The sequence below is a fragment of the Phyllostomus hastatus genome, unplaced genomic scaffold (assembly GCF_019186645.2).
Source record: "Phyllostomus hastatus isolate PE091 unplaced genomic scaffold, TTU_PhHast_1.1 phas_contig_80, whole genome shotgun sequence".
NCBI classification, from domain to species: Eukaryota; Metazoa; Chordata; class Mammalia; order Chiroptera; family Phyllostomidae; genus Phyllostomus; species Phyllostomus hastatus.
In genome coordinates this window covers 43,443,730-43,460,618 of record NW_025333960.1, presented here as the reverse complement: position 1 = coordinate 43,460,618, position 16,889 = coordinate 43,443,730, and the positions used below count along the sequence as shown (strand labels likewise).

At 45.1% G+C, this 16,889-nt stretch overlaps 1 protein-coding gene across 2 annotated transcripts in view; it reads left to right on the top strand.

The window, feature by feature from the left end:
• The window catches only part of MBD2 (methyl-CpG binding domain protein 2), a 66,864-nt gene extending 50,203 nt beyond the window's left edge, over positions 1 to 16,661 (top strand). Inside the window, exons 4-7 of one of the 2 annotated variants that reach the window (XM_045850000.1) lie at positions 9,034 to 9,124; positions 10,600 to 10,777; positions 14,781 to 14,919; positions 16,191 to 16,661. In XM_045850000.1, coding sequence (XP_045705956.1) covers positions 9,034 to 9,124; positions 10,600 to 10,777; positions 14,781 to 14,907 — 396 coding nt within the window. In that variant the 3' untranslated portion in view covers positions 14,908 to 14,919; positions 16,191 to 16,661. The remainder of the gene's footprint in view (positions 1 to 9,033; positions 9,125 to 10,599; positions 10,778 to 14,780; positions 14,920 to 16,190) is intronic. The other variant, XM_045849999.1, reaches the window with a different exon arrangement.
• Positions 16,662 to 16,889: the final 228 nt, after the last annotated feature.

Sequence of the window (16,889 nt, the reverse complement as noted above, 5' to 3'; positions counted from 1 at the left end):
AGGGAAGTGGGGCCAGGCTGGCGTGCATCGGGAACTGGGTTTGGTGATTGGAAGGCTGCTATGACCGTGGCAGGTCAGTGTTAATACAGTAGGAGGAGGAGAGTCCGGGTTAGAAGGGCAACGATGAATGGATCTTGCCTCTCTCCTAGTGGAACGAGGAAGATAGAGATGTTTGCAGGAGAAGTAGTGTGAATAAGCACAGTTTGTAGGTTGTCGGTGATTGAGTAGTGATCTGTCACTTCGCAGGAGATGCCCCAGGAGAGGAAGAGGAAAGGGAAAAAGGGCAAATGAGGGAAGAGGGAAAGTTGGGCAAATGAGACAAGACCAGGAGGAGGCAGGAGGAAATGTGACCAAGAGCCGAGCGCAGAGATAGCCTTAGAAACGGAGTGGAGCCCGGAGGTGAGGAGGGAAGTTCCGGTGAAGCGGTGCAGAGGAGGCCGGAGGGAAGCGGGTATTTGAAAAGGCTCGGGACTTTAGACTTGAGCACCTGGTTTTTACAGTTTGCCGTAGAGTTGATTATTACAGGCTTCTGGACTTAGGAGCTAATACCCAGTTTATGGTATTTAAAATAAACAGTAAGAGATAGGAGTTCAGATATAGAAGAGGTACAGATAAACTATATACTTTCATTGTTGAAATTTCAGTGTTTCTTTATAATCTTTTTTTTTTTCTAATGGAGATTATAATTTCAGAAGGCCAGGGAAAATGCATTTGAAGACAATAAATGAGGGCTAAAATAAGTTTTATGTTTTTGTGTGGCTTGGTTTAGTGAGATGCCTTTTCTCTGGGCTTTTTAGTTTAGAGTTGGCCAGGCCCTACTGATAGGTACACACTAAGAGCATTTATGGAACTCAGTGTGTTCACGATCGGTTCTGTTTTGCTACTGTACCTGTGCTCAACACCTGAAGTTACTCTGAATGCAGCTGTGCCTTTCTTAGTATCAGTCACAGATGAGCACATGTTTATGTTCTCAGAACACTCCTTGTAAGTTCTGGGCGTGCAGATGCTTTCTAGCATACGGGGTGCCATATACACTGTCACGTTTCAGTTGTTCGGAACTATCCATCTTCCAACACAAGTGATACTATAAATGTCTCTAGCATCCCAGACCAGCCCACAAAACACCACTGAATCTAAAGTGTGTCTGAATTTTTAATAATTACTGTTCCTATCAGAAAGTCATTACATTTCAACCCCTAAAGTAGGAAGCTCCAAGCCACTTAGGGTGGTTCTTATGAGGCCGGGGAATGAGTCTTGGGAACGTGGAGAGTGGAGGTGGCTGGGGTGGGGGGGGGGCGTTGGCGGGGTGTGCGGTCCGCCTTCCGTTCCAGCTCTGGGAAGCGGGCCCCTGCCATCGTAAACCTGCCCTCCTGTCCTCTTGCTCTGGACCAGTGGGCCTCAACCAGGCTTAATTTGCCCCCAGCTCTTCCCCTCTCCCCCCCCACACCCAGGAACCTTGGCCGTGACTGTAGACATTTTTGGTTGTCAAAAATGGGGCGGTGGTGCTACTGGCATCTAGAGGCTGTAGGCCAGGGATGCGGCTACGCGTCCACAACAAAGAATTACCCAGCCCCAGATGTCAGTGACGCTGAGGTTGAAACCCTCTCTCTGCTCTGGGCCGTTGCTGCTGGTGCGAGTCTTTTTTTTTTTTTTTTTTTTTCTCCTTTACTGCAAAACAGAAACGTAGTTTGTGTTCCTGGTTCTTGTCTACCTTTTGTTCTTGAAAAACACTCAAAGCCCTTTTGAGGTTTTTCTAAAGGCTTTACTGTCATCACAGCATGGAAATAAAGAGTGATAAAAATAACAAAATTACAGTTTCAGGAAATCTTAATTAAAAGCTGTCCATGTCATCCACTGGATTTAAATAGAACAAAATTCTATCCATTCTCCCATTATGGTTTCCTCATTCCCTGGGCTTCCCTCCTTCCCTCCCTGTGCTGCTCAGCTGGGGAGAGCCTGGCCCTGCTCCGACCGCCAATCCTCCACATGGGGAATGATGAAAGGGATGACAAATCCTTGAGTAATTTCCACAGGGGGTGAAGGGAAGGCTCCTTTGTATTGCATAGGTCTAGCCAGAACTCTATCCAGTTGCCTTCCTTGTTTGAAGAAATTCACAGAATGAGAATACATCACAGCATTTCCCTAAGTACTACTGCAACAGCACGGAGGTCTCCTGCTTTCCGTGGCACATTGTCCTCACCACCACCACAAGCTCCCTGGGCAAGCAGCTCGGCTGCACAGGGGCTGTGCTCAGAAGGGCCCCATGCCTGGTTCGATGCTGTGCTGATGCCATCAAGAAATTCTTGATATTTTTTGAGCAAGGGGCCTCACATTTTCATTTTGGACTGGGCCCTGCAAATTATGTACCCAGGCCTGCTTACTGAAATTCTTCCAACCTTTGGTCCTGGGTGAGAGGCATTCTGGCTTGGATGAGAAGAAGGAGATGTTTTAAGATTCTTGTCGTAGCAAGAAAACTCCAGCTGCAAATCTGGAGGGAGGAGCAGATGCCTATGTACATGCTCAGTCTTTATGTGGGAATACACTCGTCTTTCAGAGTTGATAATATTTTGCTTTGTTTATATGTAATAATTTTAATAAGATGACCCACTACTTATTAAGTGCTAGTGCAGGATCAGCAGTGTGCTGGACGCCAGGACGAAACTGAATAGTAACATGATACTTGCTCTCTACTGGACATGCCCAAGTGCTTATAAAACCTCCTCCTTTAATTTCCATAACCCTTTGAGATTGTTTTTATTGTCTCATTCCATAGGGTAGGAAACTGATACTGCGGCAGGTTAGGTTAGTTGTCCAACTTTATAAAGTTAGTACATGACAAAGCAAGGATTTGAGCATAGGTCTGCCTGACCCTGAAGCCTAATCCATTCATTCACGTTGCTACCCAGAAGTTAAATCTACCTGCCGTGTTGACTCTCAAGTTGAGGTCATGAGGACATGTACCGAGGTCAGCTTCATTTCATCAAGGAACTTTTCTAAACACGACACAGACACATCAATGTTGTTCAAATTAAACATATTGGTGGAGGAAAATAATCCTGGTATATTTGATGTAGGTGCTTTTTAATGTGCTCATGAGAAATAGATGGTAGCATAATAAACCTAAAACAGTATTCTGATAGAAAAATTTCTAAGGCCTTCAGTTACATGTACTTAGGAAATCACTCCCTCTCTCCTCTTTTATGAAATACCGGCTGTCACTCCATTGTTAGTGTGACTTCTCTGAAAGTGTTTTCTTGGAGTGGAGGCCTCAGTTTTTAATATTCATCCACCAAGAAAAAAATTTGCCGTTCACTATGGTTGGTATTTGCCATTAATGCTAAGAAAGCAAATTTGCAGAGAATATATATTACACCAATTCTTTAGTTTTAGTCAGGTGAGCTGTGCCGAGTTACAGTCTGATATTTCTTAAAACCCTGCCAGCTTTAGCCCGAGGAGATGACAAGCCTGGGTCTCACATTCGGCATGGGGAGGAGGCGGCACAGATTGCTTACCACTGGTGACTCACCCAGTGGTACCCAGCAGATAACTGGATTAACTCGATAATTTCCTTAGCATTTATTGATCTTTCATCCGCCTTTAGTTTTATGGATAGAAAAGTCTTAAACCTGTTAATACATGATTTGACACAGAGCCAAAAGTGTAAATGCTCTTCCAGAGCTTTTATTGTTAAGGTAGGGATGTTGAATCACACTGACCTGAGTGTTAATTCCAGCTGCACCACTGACTTAACTGGGCAGCCTTTGGCAAGTTAATGTAAACGGGACACAGTATCTCCTTTACAGTGCTGCAGGGAAGATGAACTGAATTCCTGCACATAAAGCACTTAGCATAACGCGGGCCTAGGGGAAGAAGGACTTGATGGGTGGGTGGTAAGTGTTCCCCTCTCCCTCTTCTTACTCCACCAAGAGATTATGACTGGGTGGACAGAAGGAGAATTTGGGGTGAGCCCCTTTTCTGTTTACCCTAAACAATTGGGTATGTTCTTAAATATACTTTAACCCAAGTCCTGCTATGAAAAGTAAAGAGGCAAGCATTTTCCGCCAGTCCTCTGCAAGGAGACGATAAAGTAATATATTTTTTATCGTCTGGTATAATCAGGAATAAAAGTCAGAGATCTTGGTGGTCAGCATACACCAGCTCTGCGTGTGCACTGCTGTTCTCTTCGGTCACACCAGCCTGCCCTCCTGAAACTGAGACCCCTGGGCCTGTCCTGGAGTCCCTGAGACGCGCACAAAGTAAACAGACAGAACAGCTCTAGCCATCTGACCCCAGACACACGGAATGGAATCTCGGGGGCTGAGGCCTTGGAATACACATTTTAAAGAAGGCACTCTGCTTGTTTTGGGGCATAAAAACATTTAGAAATACTGGCTTGTCCTCTCCGTCTCGCCTCCTTGCCTTTTACTCAAGCTATTTCCTTGGCTTGGAGTAGTCTTTCCTCTCTGTTGAATTCTTATGTACTTTTCAAGAGCTACCTCTTCCCAAAAGACTTCCCAGATTCTCCCAAATGGAAATTAATTTTGTATCTTTGTTATTGCACTTACTACAGTCTTCCTTGTAAAATTTTGCTTCTTTTCCACCAAGCAGTAAACTGTAGAGCAGTGAGTACCATTATCTTCATAACCATCAGATGTTTTGTGTGTAGTGGGCACTGGAAGAACATACGTTGAATTGGTATCCATCCTTTACTTCAAGGGTGCCCAGCCCCCGGGCTGTGGACCAGTAATAGTCCATTGGCTCTTAGGAAGCCGGACTGCGAGGGAAGCTCTCCAGAGCTCTACCTCCTGTCCCCGCCCCTCCCCCATTCGTGGATAAACCGGCCCCTGGTGCCAAAAAGGTTGGGGACCGCTGCTCTAATTACTTTTTCCCACTAAACCATCCTGTCTGACCTCCCCAAATGAGTGCAGATCCCTCCAGAGTATGTATGATAAGCTCGGGTGATGGACAGAACTAAAAATGACTGCGCCCAGCCTGAGTTGCCAGCACATTACGATGGGGGGTGTTTGTGTGTGTGGTGGTGAGGGTTGTGATCCCTCTTTCTTTCTCATCCTCTTGGACATCCTAAGGCAAGTTGAGCAAATCCCGCAAAGCCCCAGGTGAATCCACAGCAGTGAAGAAAAGGCCGCAGGTGTGTGTGGGGTGGGTTTTACTTTCAGGAAACAGCTTTGGTCGTTCCTGTCGCTAAAGCAGCACCTTTCGTTTCACACCATCACGTTTGTCCTCCGGGTCTCGGAGGCAGAGTCCGGCTGCACTTCCGCTGATGTCACTGCGGTGCTTGCTTACTACCTCCGCTCGGGGCGACGGCCTGGAGACGGGTTCCAGTCTCCAGTAAACGGTTTCTCCCAAGCTGCCCTGCCTCGGTCATCGGTATTTTAGGCACTTACGTGGTTTTGGATGACTTTTAATCCCTCCTGTGAGTCTCCATCAACTGACTGCATAGGTCACTGCCCAGGCCGCTGGCAATACAAAGTGATACACTGATGGGTGTTAATCATTTTTTGTACATTTTGGCGGGTGAAAAGGAGAACAAGATATTAGAGGCACCTGGAGGGTCTGATTAGTGGGGGAGATTAGGAAGGGATGTAATAGCTGAGGGCGATAGCACCTTTTGGAAGTCTCTCCAAATATTAAATCTTAAAAGTTGTACATTGATTATTTGGCTTCACACCAGGCAGTAGGGTAAAGCTGAGAAAATCATTGGATTTGACAGGGAGGTAAGCTTTTCAGGGGGTGGGTTGGCATTTATGAAAATGTAGTGGAGGAGACTAGATAGCTATTGTAGAGGGGGGCTCCTTACAAATTTAGGGAGACCCATCTTTTCAATAGTTCTGTCTTTAGATTTGCAATGATTGTGGAGGTGATGCAATAGGAAGGACTCCATATGGCCACATTAACCACCGAGGGAAAACATGGAATTCGCAAATGAACGGCCAGGAAATTTTAAATGGAGGAGGGGAAGGCCTGTCTCTTCCTCTACTCCCCTCCAAAGCATTCAGGGCTATAAAGTGGCCAAAGATAATGGGAAAAGGGCATTGAATTTGGTGAGAGTTGCTGACTGGCTGTCAGAGTAAATTTAGTGAGAATTCCTGGATGGGGCACGGGCTCGAAGGAATGGAGGTGTAGTGCATGTTGATCATTCCTTGAGTGACTGGCTTGGGGAAAGAGAGAAAATGGTGTTTGTATCACCTGGATAAAATCACAGAGAGTGCAGGCCCAGCACGGAGAGTGCCGACCCCCTGTAGTCGGACCCTCCCTCCGCCCCGCGCCCCTGCCTCCCTGCCGCTTCTTCTTCAGAGTGCCGTGTACATTGGAGCGCACAGTGCGGAAAAGGCTGGCTTCTTTCACCTGGCAGAATGCCTGCTCCGCGTAAATTTTAAAAGTTCTTTAAATTGCAGAGAGTACCCCCTCCTCAAAACAAACAAAACTGGTAGGAACCTGAGAAGATGAATATAGAAAAGGTGAGTTAGGAACATACCCGGTGGGGCAAAAGTAGGTTTACAGTTGTTATGGAAAATAATACAATGGTTAATAAATAATACTGTTTTGTGTACGCACAACTGTAAGCCTGCTTCTGCCCCACCCTGTACTGAAGTGTAAACATGAAGGTGTAAACATCGTATCTCAGGAAGACTGTTTCAGCGCTCACAAAAGTTAGGTGAGCCTGCTAGGTGTGAATAGTGGTGGGAGACGACGGAGAGGTGGGCACTGGTGACCTCGAGCAGGTACGTGTGTTGTCTTCTTCAGACCAGCCTCCTTTCCTTCTCTGACCTTTCCCTCTTTTCCACCTCCTTGGGTGGTGGCGGGGTTGGAGAGTGAATAGATGCACACGTGCACTTACATAAATACGCACGCCTGCATGTTCATGATGGAAGCATTTCAGTTATTCTGAGTCATTCAGGCGTATCAGATTGGACGTCAGATTTCCTTGAAGGTCATCTGATGAGCGGCGGTACCAGGAGTTGTATTCTACAGCTGTGTGTTCGTTTCTTGGTCTGAGGTTTATTTTGCAGAATTTTCCTGCCTCGATTTTTTTCGTTTTTCTTCAAATTAATAGGAATTTAAAAATTAAGAATTAACAATTATGGAATGTAAAAAATTTAACTTTTGACATTTTAGAACTGGAATTTTTAGGTGTAAAATAGTAATCATCTGTACATGATTTTCACACTTTTGGTTTTTGGTAGTGTTGATTAATTTTTTGCAAAGTAAAATTTTTACATGTGATTTTATTATAAAAGCACTCACTAATTTCATGCTCACTGATTCCTCTGAATATCTTTTCATTAGAAATTTACTGAGTTTTGTTCTCCTTATCTCTTTCTATGGCTGTGACACTCAAAACTTAGAGGACGTTGTTCCCCTAAAGAGGAAAGAGAAAGCAGGCGGGGTTTCTTGGGACTTTTATCGTGTTCATCAGTTATGATCTTCACTTAACTGTTGTTCACCCAGGATGATTAATGTGTCTGTGTCCTCATATACGTTGACCGCGTACTCGGCTCCTGACGTAATTTATAGGGAGACGTGAGGAGATCTTACCATGCACCCGAGGCCTTCAGAGGAGAGGGAAGCATTCGACTGCAGGTTACCCTTGGTGCTAGCATTGAGGTTATTGTAAATCCACGTATTACTATTCTGCCATAAATGTAATTATTTTATTGTATCTTTGCTTTTGTCTGGGGGGTACACAATTATCTGATACCTTTTATATGTCCGGAAGTCAGAATCAGAAGCCCGGAAAGCCCTCAGAAGGGCCCAAATTTAAGGAAAGCAAACATCCCAGACCTTAGGTTTACTCTGTGACCAGCTCTCTGCGTGTGCTGCCTTGTGCAACCCCTGCGAGGCTCTTCAGGGACAGTCATTGCCGCCGCAGTTTACAGAGCAGGAAGTTGCAGCTTGTGAAGTACGGAACTTGTCCAAGGTCACAGGAGCTGGGGTTTCAACTTGGGTTTGTGTGCCCCTCAAGACCCTCATGCTGACTCCAGCTACCCCCATATTTTGTCACTCACACAAACAGTTTTTCAGTACCCACTATGTGACAGGCCTCGGGTATCCCAGGTTAAAGACATACAGGGAGTCCGACGGAATTCCTCTATCTGTTTTGTGGGCTGCAGTGGATACGAAACAGACTAGAAAAAGATGAAGGCTTTAGGGCAGAAACACTGTGTTTTCTACTGTTGCATCCACAGGGCAAGCACAAACACGTGCTGAATGGGTCAGTGACAGTTGTGAGAAGTAGTAGCTAACCAGGGGAGAGAGAGTGGAGTAGAGAAGCGATGCACAATCCCACAGCAGAGCCATCTTGGCCCTTTTAGAGCTTGGATAAGCGATCACGCCCTCAGTAGCCGCACAGGGTGTGGAGGGCCGCCAGCGTGCTCACTGGTGCCCAGAGGGATGACCTGCGGCCACGGAGTGGCCGAGGTGACCCAGGCTCCGTGCATCAGGGAGGCGGTCACTCGTGAACGTGGCGCCTGTTTTGACAAAAGCAAGGAAGTGTGTAAAACATTCTAGAAAAGTTCCCATAAAGAAATGGCCTTTGTTTTCCTCCTTAAAGTATGCTAAAGGACTAAACTTGATTGCCTTGGAAAAATCACAGGTGGAAGAGCTCTTTCCCTAATACACTGGATAAAGAGGCTTTATGTAATGTAATCTGTTTTTTTCCCCTGATAAGATATAACCCTACATTTTTATGCCAAACAAAGCTTTAAAAATTTAACTTATATTCTTTGGAAGATACCTTATAGAGAAGTATATATAGTATATAACATAATCTTTAGTACTGTGATAAATGAATAGGTTGCATAAAATAACAAAAATTTTTGAGTTATATCATTTGAAAGAATGATAATGTGTTGAAGTAATTCCTGTTTGGAGTATAATTTGGCTTTTTCTAAGAAAAATAAGGGGAAATTAGGAAACTATTGAAATGATTTCAATTTCATTATTCAACAGCATCGATGCGCTACTTTCTTGTTCCAAGAATGTATCTATTAACAATGATGTTTTGCCTTACAGCTTTTCTGGGAGAAGAGGCTACAAGGACTTAGTGCATCAGATGTAACAGAACAAATTATAAAAACCATGGAACTACCTAAAGGTCTTCAAGGTATTATCTCAGTTGAGCAGTACGCAGTGTGTGCCAGGCTGTGTGTTAGATGCGGTCGAGTTTGAAGTGATTGAGACGAGGCCTCTCCTTGGGGCACGTATGCCTTGCTGGCCGACCGACCTCTTGTGTTTTAGTGAACCCAGGGGAAAATGTACGCAAAACGCTTCTGTGTTGCAGGGATGCTTCAGGGCAGTGTATTACCTAAGATTTTTTCTGTGTATAAAGATGTTTGCTGTAGGTGAGGCGTCTCATATAAATTAACCCATGTGCTGCTTTTAGAACCAAATGTAGCCAAGTGGCAGAATTTCCCAAACTTCTTGCTTACGCAGCCTCTGGCCCCACCCCAGCATTTTCTTTCTTGTCTCTTACTGAAAGCACAGCTGGCAGCTCTCCTGCCTCTCCCTCTGCAAACTGCTGCTGCAAACAGCAGAGGGCCCAGGCACACCTCAGTCCAGTAACAGCAGCCAGTGGGATCTGGAGTGGAGGACGCAGATGCCTTTGTGCCTGTCTTACCATGTTAACTCCAAGTTTTAGGGAAGCATTATGTTTCAAGTATGAGAACTTTAGCTTCTACATTTTGATGTATAGAGGATTGCTTGAAATCCTCATAATTCATGGTTAGAATGTTGTCTCATCCATTTCTGTTTTTGGAAATGATTGCTTTGACTGTTTTAACACGTTTATGACTTGAAGCAGTGTATTTAAATGTGGCCATAGTGGCCAGTCTCCTAAAAGTAGGGAAGGTGCGCACTTATTAAATAAATCTATTAGCCCTGGCTGGTGTGGCTTAGTGGATTGAACACCGGCCTGTGAACCACAGGGTCTCCAGTTTGATTCCCAGTCAGGACGACCCATGCCTGGGTTGTGGGCCAGGTCCCCAGCAAGGGGCATATGAGAGGCAACCGCACATTGATGTTTGTTTCTCTCTTTCTCTCTCACTCCCCCTCTCTAAAATAAATAAACTCTTTAAAACAATGAGAATTAAATAAATAAATCTATTAACTTGGGTATTTTGTTAGGTATGTGAGAAAACTGGTAGAGCTGTAGGTACAGCGTGTCTGGGTTGACTTCTCCTTTGAAGTCTTGAGACAAAGAAGATCAGTGTTGAGATGTTGCTAGAAAGTAATGTTAAAAACTCCAGGAGAAGCTATTCCAGGAGAAATTCAGGAATACATTAACCTTGGTTGAGGAAATGTAGCTAACTTTTTAAACATTTTTTTTAATTGGAAAACGCATTTTAAAAGTTATGTTAAAATTCTGTTGAAGTGTGCAGCTTTTTTTTTTTTACTAAATGTTAATTCTTTGATATGTAATAACTGTTAAGGAGATATTAGGTAATGCTTTGCTCCTTTGGCTTATTTAAGTTTTAAACATGAATATAAAATGAATATAAAAATATTGGTTGTTTTAGGTGACATAAAGTTTGCTAGCACATCTGGAAGTTTCCCTTAACAAGCAGGAATTTCTGATTGCAGGAGTCGGTCCAGGTAGCAATGATGAGACCCTTTTATCTGCTGTTGCCAGTGCTTTGCACACAAGCTCTGCACCAATCACAGGGCAGGCCTCCCCTGCCGTGGAAAAGAACCCCGCTGTTTGGCTCAACACGTCTCAACCCCTCTGCAAAGCTTTCATTGTCACAGACGAAGACATTAGGTAAGGCAGCTTGACCTAACTTCAGAAACTTGCTTTTTACGTCTGATAAATTGCATACTGCCTGTTGGGTTCAGTGGCATATCTAATAAGTGAGGAGTCCTTCGGAAAGTTATGTATGTATATTCACAGAGCTTTTGTGACACCAGTGGAGGGTGATGTGTAGGACATTTAAAACCAGACACGTGTTGAAAAAGGTACCAGTGGTATGGATAAGGGTGTCCTCGTGATCATGTCCAAAGGACAGGTCAGTCGTACTCTCTACTCATCACTTTTGCAGCGTCTTTTGTGGCTTGGGGTTCTTCTTTCCCCAGTCAGGCCTGTTTGCATTGCTTCCTGCACTGGCGTGTCTGCAAAGCAGTCTCTCTTTAAAGCAGAGCACACTCATGCTTTAAGCTCAGTTGTGTTTTCAGTGTTTAATTTGCTTACCTTGATTATGTTAACTTCACTTTAGCTCAATTTAGAGATTTATTTATCTCCACCTTCAAGGAAAGATTTAAGGTGGCTCCAGAGAGAGAGACAGAGAGAGAGAGAAACGGATAGACAGACACACTTGTGCGCACACACACACCCCCCCCAAAGCAAATGGGAAAGATGAAGCAAAGGTTAAAGCAGTAAAACAGCCGGGAAGAAGGAGTGGGCACAATCTGTTAACGTCTTTTACTTTTGCTGAGGCTGAGCCACCAATCAGGGTATTAGCAGCTAATAGTGAAAGGGAAGCATGCAACTGAAATTGATAATGCCCAGAAAGCATTGCGAAACCGTTGCCCAGAAGGAGCAGCCCTACTGTAGATATGCAGACCTCAAGGACATTCTCGTAAGGGATTTGTGAACTTGAGTATCATTGCTTTATAATGATAGTGTAGCACACTGTGTTTTCTCTAAAAATACGGCAGTGCGTATATACATCGTTGTTTCTATCCTCTGAATGTAAATCGGAAAGCTTTCTTGGGTATTATTCCTAGACAAAACCAGCAGATGGCACTTTTGAATCGTATAATTTACAAATATGTTTTATATTTGTTTGTGTTTTTTTTTTCTGAATCCTTGTAAGTTGGCATGAGAATGAGTCAAGCATGAGTCTGGCTAGGTTTATAATTTTGTTTAAACCTTTTTGGGCTTACAAAGATGGAGAGTGGTTCAGTGTTGAATTCATTCAGATGCCTTGATTACATAGCATTTATGATCAGCATTACTTAAAAAAAAAACAAAATGTAAAATCAAGGAGAGGAATCAACTTGCTGTTTGGCTTATTCTTACCCTTAAGGAAGGAAATTACTCAGGAGACAAGTTGTTTTCTGTGTCGGAATGACTAATCAGCAGGATTTCACCAGGCCGGTGCTGGTGTTGGCTGGGGTTGTCTGAGTGATAGCTTGGGAATGTTGACGGCTTCAGCACCAGATCTTTTGATAGTAGAGGAAACTATCTCAGAGCCAGATCTGGATGATTTCCTTTTAAGGTAAACCTGTCTAACAAATTGCCCATTTGACTGAATGGTCATAACAGAAACTATTAAGCAAACATTTCTTGTTGAATGAGTACAGGTTCAAGCTAAGTTACTGCAAATGGAATTGTTGCCCTTTCTCCAGTTGTGTTTCCAATATACTGTTTATATTAAACCTTCAATTAAAGATCTCAACATTAAGTATTTTTTTTTCAGCATCTTTGATAATATTTTCATCCATGAGTATACTTGTTTTCTAATACCGAGTAACAGATTCTCATAAACTTAATAGCTTGAAACAGTGCCCAAGTATAGCTCAGTTCCATAGGTCCAGAGTCTGGGCCAGGCGCGGCTGGATTCTCTGCCAGGGTCTTACAGACTGAAACCAAAGTGTCTGCTGGCCCGCATTTCCTCCTGGATCCACGGGGCCTTTTCAGGGTCCGGTGGTGGTTGCAGAAATCTGTGTGGTTGTGGGACGGAGGCCCCTGTTCTCTCCCTGACTGTGGGGCGGGGGGGTTCTCAGCGGCTAGAGGCCGATGGCAGCTCCTTGTCCCACGGGTCCCTCCATGTTCCCTCTGCAGCTGCTTTTAGGAAGGGCCAGCACCTTTCAAGGGCTCTTCTTCAGGTCAGAACCTCTGTGATAACCTCTTTCGATTGACTCAGGGTCCAGTTGATTAGTAGCCCACCATATTCATGCGGTCCACCTACCCTTGAGGGCAGGGAATTATACAAGGAGTATATACAGGGGTGGGGCAGGGGGCAGCTTGGGAACTGTGTTAGAATTCTGCCTACCCCAGTGGGCAGATGCCTTAATTTCAGCTTGCATAAGTGTGGGAAGTAATTCTCAAGACGAGAGAGTCGTGGCAAATATTAGAGTCTAAGATGTACTTCTCCAACCAGAACCATTCTTCACTCCGTTTTCTTTGTCTTCCTAATGCAATGACTCTAGGGCAGCCCCGCACATTCTCATACTCTATTATTAGTTGTGAGAGACTGCCAATGAGACCCAGATGTCATTTGTCATAAACCTCGAGTCACTGAGCCAGAGGCAAGGCTGTGTAAGAAATAAACAATGTGTTCTTCTTGACCTTGCTTCACTACTTGAAAATCTGTGAGACTCCAGCTTCTTTTAATACGACAGAGGCTGTAGAGCTCTGACCAACTCACTGACAGCCTCTCTCTGTTAGAAAATTCCCTTAAAAAGCGGAGGTCCAGACCTTTTAACATTTTGTGCTCATTTCAGAGTTCAGTACAGATGACATAGAAGGTTTTCGTGGCTACACAGTATGTTAACTTCCCTACCTTGTGGGTAGTCTCATGAAATAGAGAGACATGTGGGCTGGAGTGTATGAATGTAACTTTCCAACCGGTTGAGCACCCAAGGAGTGTTCAGGGAGTCTTAGGAGTCTTCTGGAACATCGCTTCTCTGCTCTTCTGCCTCCCAGGTGTGGGCGTTGCTGCAATTCGTCTTCCTCGGTTGCTGATAGAGGAAAACCATGTTTTTTCCCCCAGTGGAGCCCTACGTGTTCGTTGTTGCCACCCTCTTGTCACGGGGCTGCTCCTCCCGCTCGACATCTGTCCTCCCTGCCTGCCTCTGGTCTCAGGAGGCGACAGCCTGTCTTCTCGGCAAGGCCAACCCTCCCGCCTGTGCCTCTGCCTCTCCCTCCCTGCCTTGTTTTTTTCTACGGCTTTTATGTACTGGTCATCTCCTTTCTTCTGTGTTTCTTCACCTCTGCCTCTCCACACGGTTCTGGACGTGACCTTCTGTTTTCCGCCTCTGTTGGCTTGACCTGTTTTAGGAGTCCCTCGCTAGCCCTGTCTGGAGGCAACTCTCAGTTTTTTTTCTGATTTTTTTTGAGATGAAGTGCGGACCAGTAGCTTTTGTTCCTGTGCTTTGTTTTCCATCTCATAGTTCCTTTTTTTTTAGTGACGTGTTACTAACCCTCTCTCGAGGGTTGCAGGCACCAACACACAGCACACTTTGCCATGCCCTTGACCTGCTCAGCTCAGCTCAGCCGAAGACCTGCCTGTCAGTTCCCATCCTCAGTGCAGAGGAGCCGGCAGCCAGCTGGGCACCCAGGGGGGGGCTCGGCTGGCTTTCCAGCCCCGGCCACAGAAGCCATGCTGCCTCCCAGCTTGCCCCGCGCTGTGCCTCCACTTCTCAGCGCTTCCTTGAGCAAGTCTTGTCTGCTCCTTTGTTTCCCATGCTACTTCCTGTTCTGTCCCCGCCTCCTGCCTGTCCCTGAAGGGTAGTGTTCCCGCTTACCCTTCATAGGAATAACCCCAGAGCTTCATGTGTTTGAAATTATTGAGGTTGAAGAAAAGGTCACCAAGATAAATCTGCTCCCGCCAGAACTCTCTGTGGAGTGAGGAACGCTCGCCCATTTCTTGTGTGATTTGGTTTTATGAGAACAGAAGCGACTTCTGCAAAGTGTAAGGAGAAGGAAGTGTGTGTTTCTCAGGAATGTTCATGATTTTGAAGTAAAGATGAACTTCAGTGGCAGCTTCTTATTTCCATTACTTGCCCAGTGACCCGAGTCTTTTCGCTCTCTCGTTGCAAAGGAAACAGGAAGAGCGAGTACAACAAGTGCGTAAGAAGTTGGAAGAAGCCCTGATGGCAGACATCTTGTCACGAGCTGCTGATACGGAAGAGATGGACATTGAAATGGACAGTGGAGATGAAGCCTAACAATACGGTCAGGTGAACTAACTCCAGAGAGAGGGGCTTGGAACTGCAGGTCTTCTCTGTTCTTGCTTCTGCCTGCTGTCGCCTTCCTCGGCAGGGGCTAGGAAGGTGTCACGTCTGCGTGGGTTGTGCACCAGCTGTTGCTGGGTGCCTCCCTGCAGCTAAAGACCAGATCAGTTATTGCAGCCACTCGCTCTCACTGTGTGAAAACATTCCCAGCCCCACAGCCGTTTGAAAGGGGTTGTGCCTCCTTTAGTAAGACGGGGGCGCCTCCAAAGTGTCCGTAGAGAAAAGCAGGGGAGGAAGAGGAAGACTCTTCCAGGAAGCGAGGAGTGGCCACAGGAGGTGAAGGTGTGAAGGAGGCTGCCATGTCCACCACGCTAGCTTTCTGGGGTGCGTCGTCTCCCCTTCACAGTTATGGCTGCGAAGTAGGCAAAAATCCTCCCCTTTTCCAGATTCTCTCTAGCATAAGATTTGATGCAGGGAGAATGAGAACATTTCAGATTACAGTGAATAGCTTACCCTAAAAATACAGATTTTGATCCCGTCGTCTTCTCACATAATGAGTCTCATGGATTTTGTTCCGTTGGGTGTGAGTTGTCTTTTAAGGGATCACACTCAAATCTCTCAGCATCTTGCTTCCCAACTTCTGTCCTGCTTCGTTCCGACAGGTCTTATCTTACTTTCTTCCACTTGTAGTGGATTAATTATTTGTGTCCTTTGAAGCCAGAACTGGGGGGTGGGGGGGAGAAAGAGGGAGGCGGGGAGGGAATGAGCACAGTGAGTTACAGAGTTGCAGCTCTGACATGGGTGTTGAACCCTTCCTCTCTTCCCTTTCAGTCGTGGGGGTGCGTGACTCATCCCGAGAGTCATCCTAATGTTCAGTGGCAGGGCCTGGGGGCACAGCAGTGGGTGCGGTGATGGACACAGGCGCCCAGTTCCCGTGCTCACAAAACCTTACCATGTCATCGCATTGAATAAGCGCCCTGTGACCATGTAATTGGCGTTACTTGGTGTCAAAGGCGCTCTGAGAGTTGCTGTCAGGGGAGCTAATGTGAAGTGCAGGGTCTACAAAGCCTCCCCAAGGAACTGAGATTTCTCTGAGCCTGCTCATTGAGGGGATGTGTTGAGCACTTTTTATGTACAACGTGCTGTAGCTAAATGCTAATCAATGCTTTAGAAATGTGGTGCTAAGTGAAATTTAGCCTCTAATTCCTCTCTCAAGTTTTGCTGACCTCACCTGAGAAATCACTGAATTACTCAAGTTTGTTTGTTTTTCCTTACAGGTAACTTGGCTGATGTTCCCCAAGAGCAAATTCCTAGAATTGAACCAAAACGTTTCCACTGGGTTTTGCCTGTAAGAAAAAAAATGTACCCGAGCACATAGAGCTTTTTAATAGCACTAACCAATGCCTTTTTAGATGTATTTTTGATGTATATATCTATTATTCAAAAGATGATGTTTATTTTGAGTCCTAGGACTTAAAATTAGTCTTTTGTAATATCAAGCAGGACCCTTACGATGAAGCTGAGCTTTGGATGCCAGGTGCAATCTACTGGAAATGTAGCACTTATAAGAAATGTTTGTTGCCACCCAGTTTTAATATGAATGGATCAGGAGACCCAATAAATTTCCCAATTAAAGATTATTGTGACTTCACTGTATATAAACAGATTTTTATACTTTATTGAAAGAGGACATCTGTACATTCTTCCATCATCGCTGTAAAGACAAATAAATGATTATATTCACAGACTGATTGGGATTCTTTCTGTTAAAGAACACACACAGTAAACAGCCTGTCCTCAGCACTCCTGATTTCCATTCAGCTGTGACCCCTGGGCCTGAGGTCTGAAACGGAGGTGGTAGCAAGTAGCATATACATTTGCCGCAGGCTTCCAGGTATCATGGAAACTGTGTTTTCACCTGAACTCTTAAGCTGCTCTCAAGCATATGTAATTTTTTCCCTTTGCCCATGGCTAGT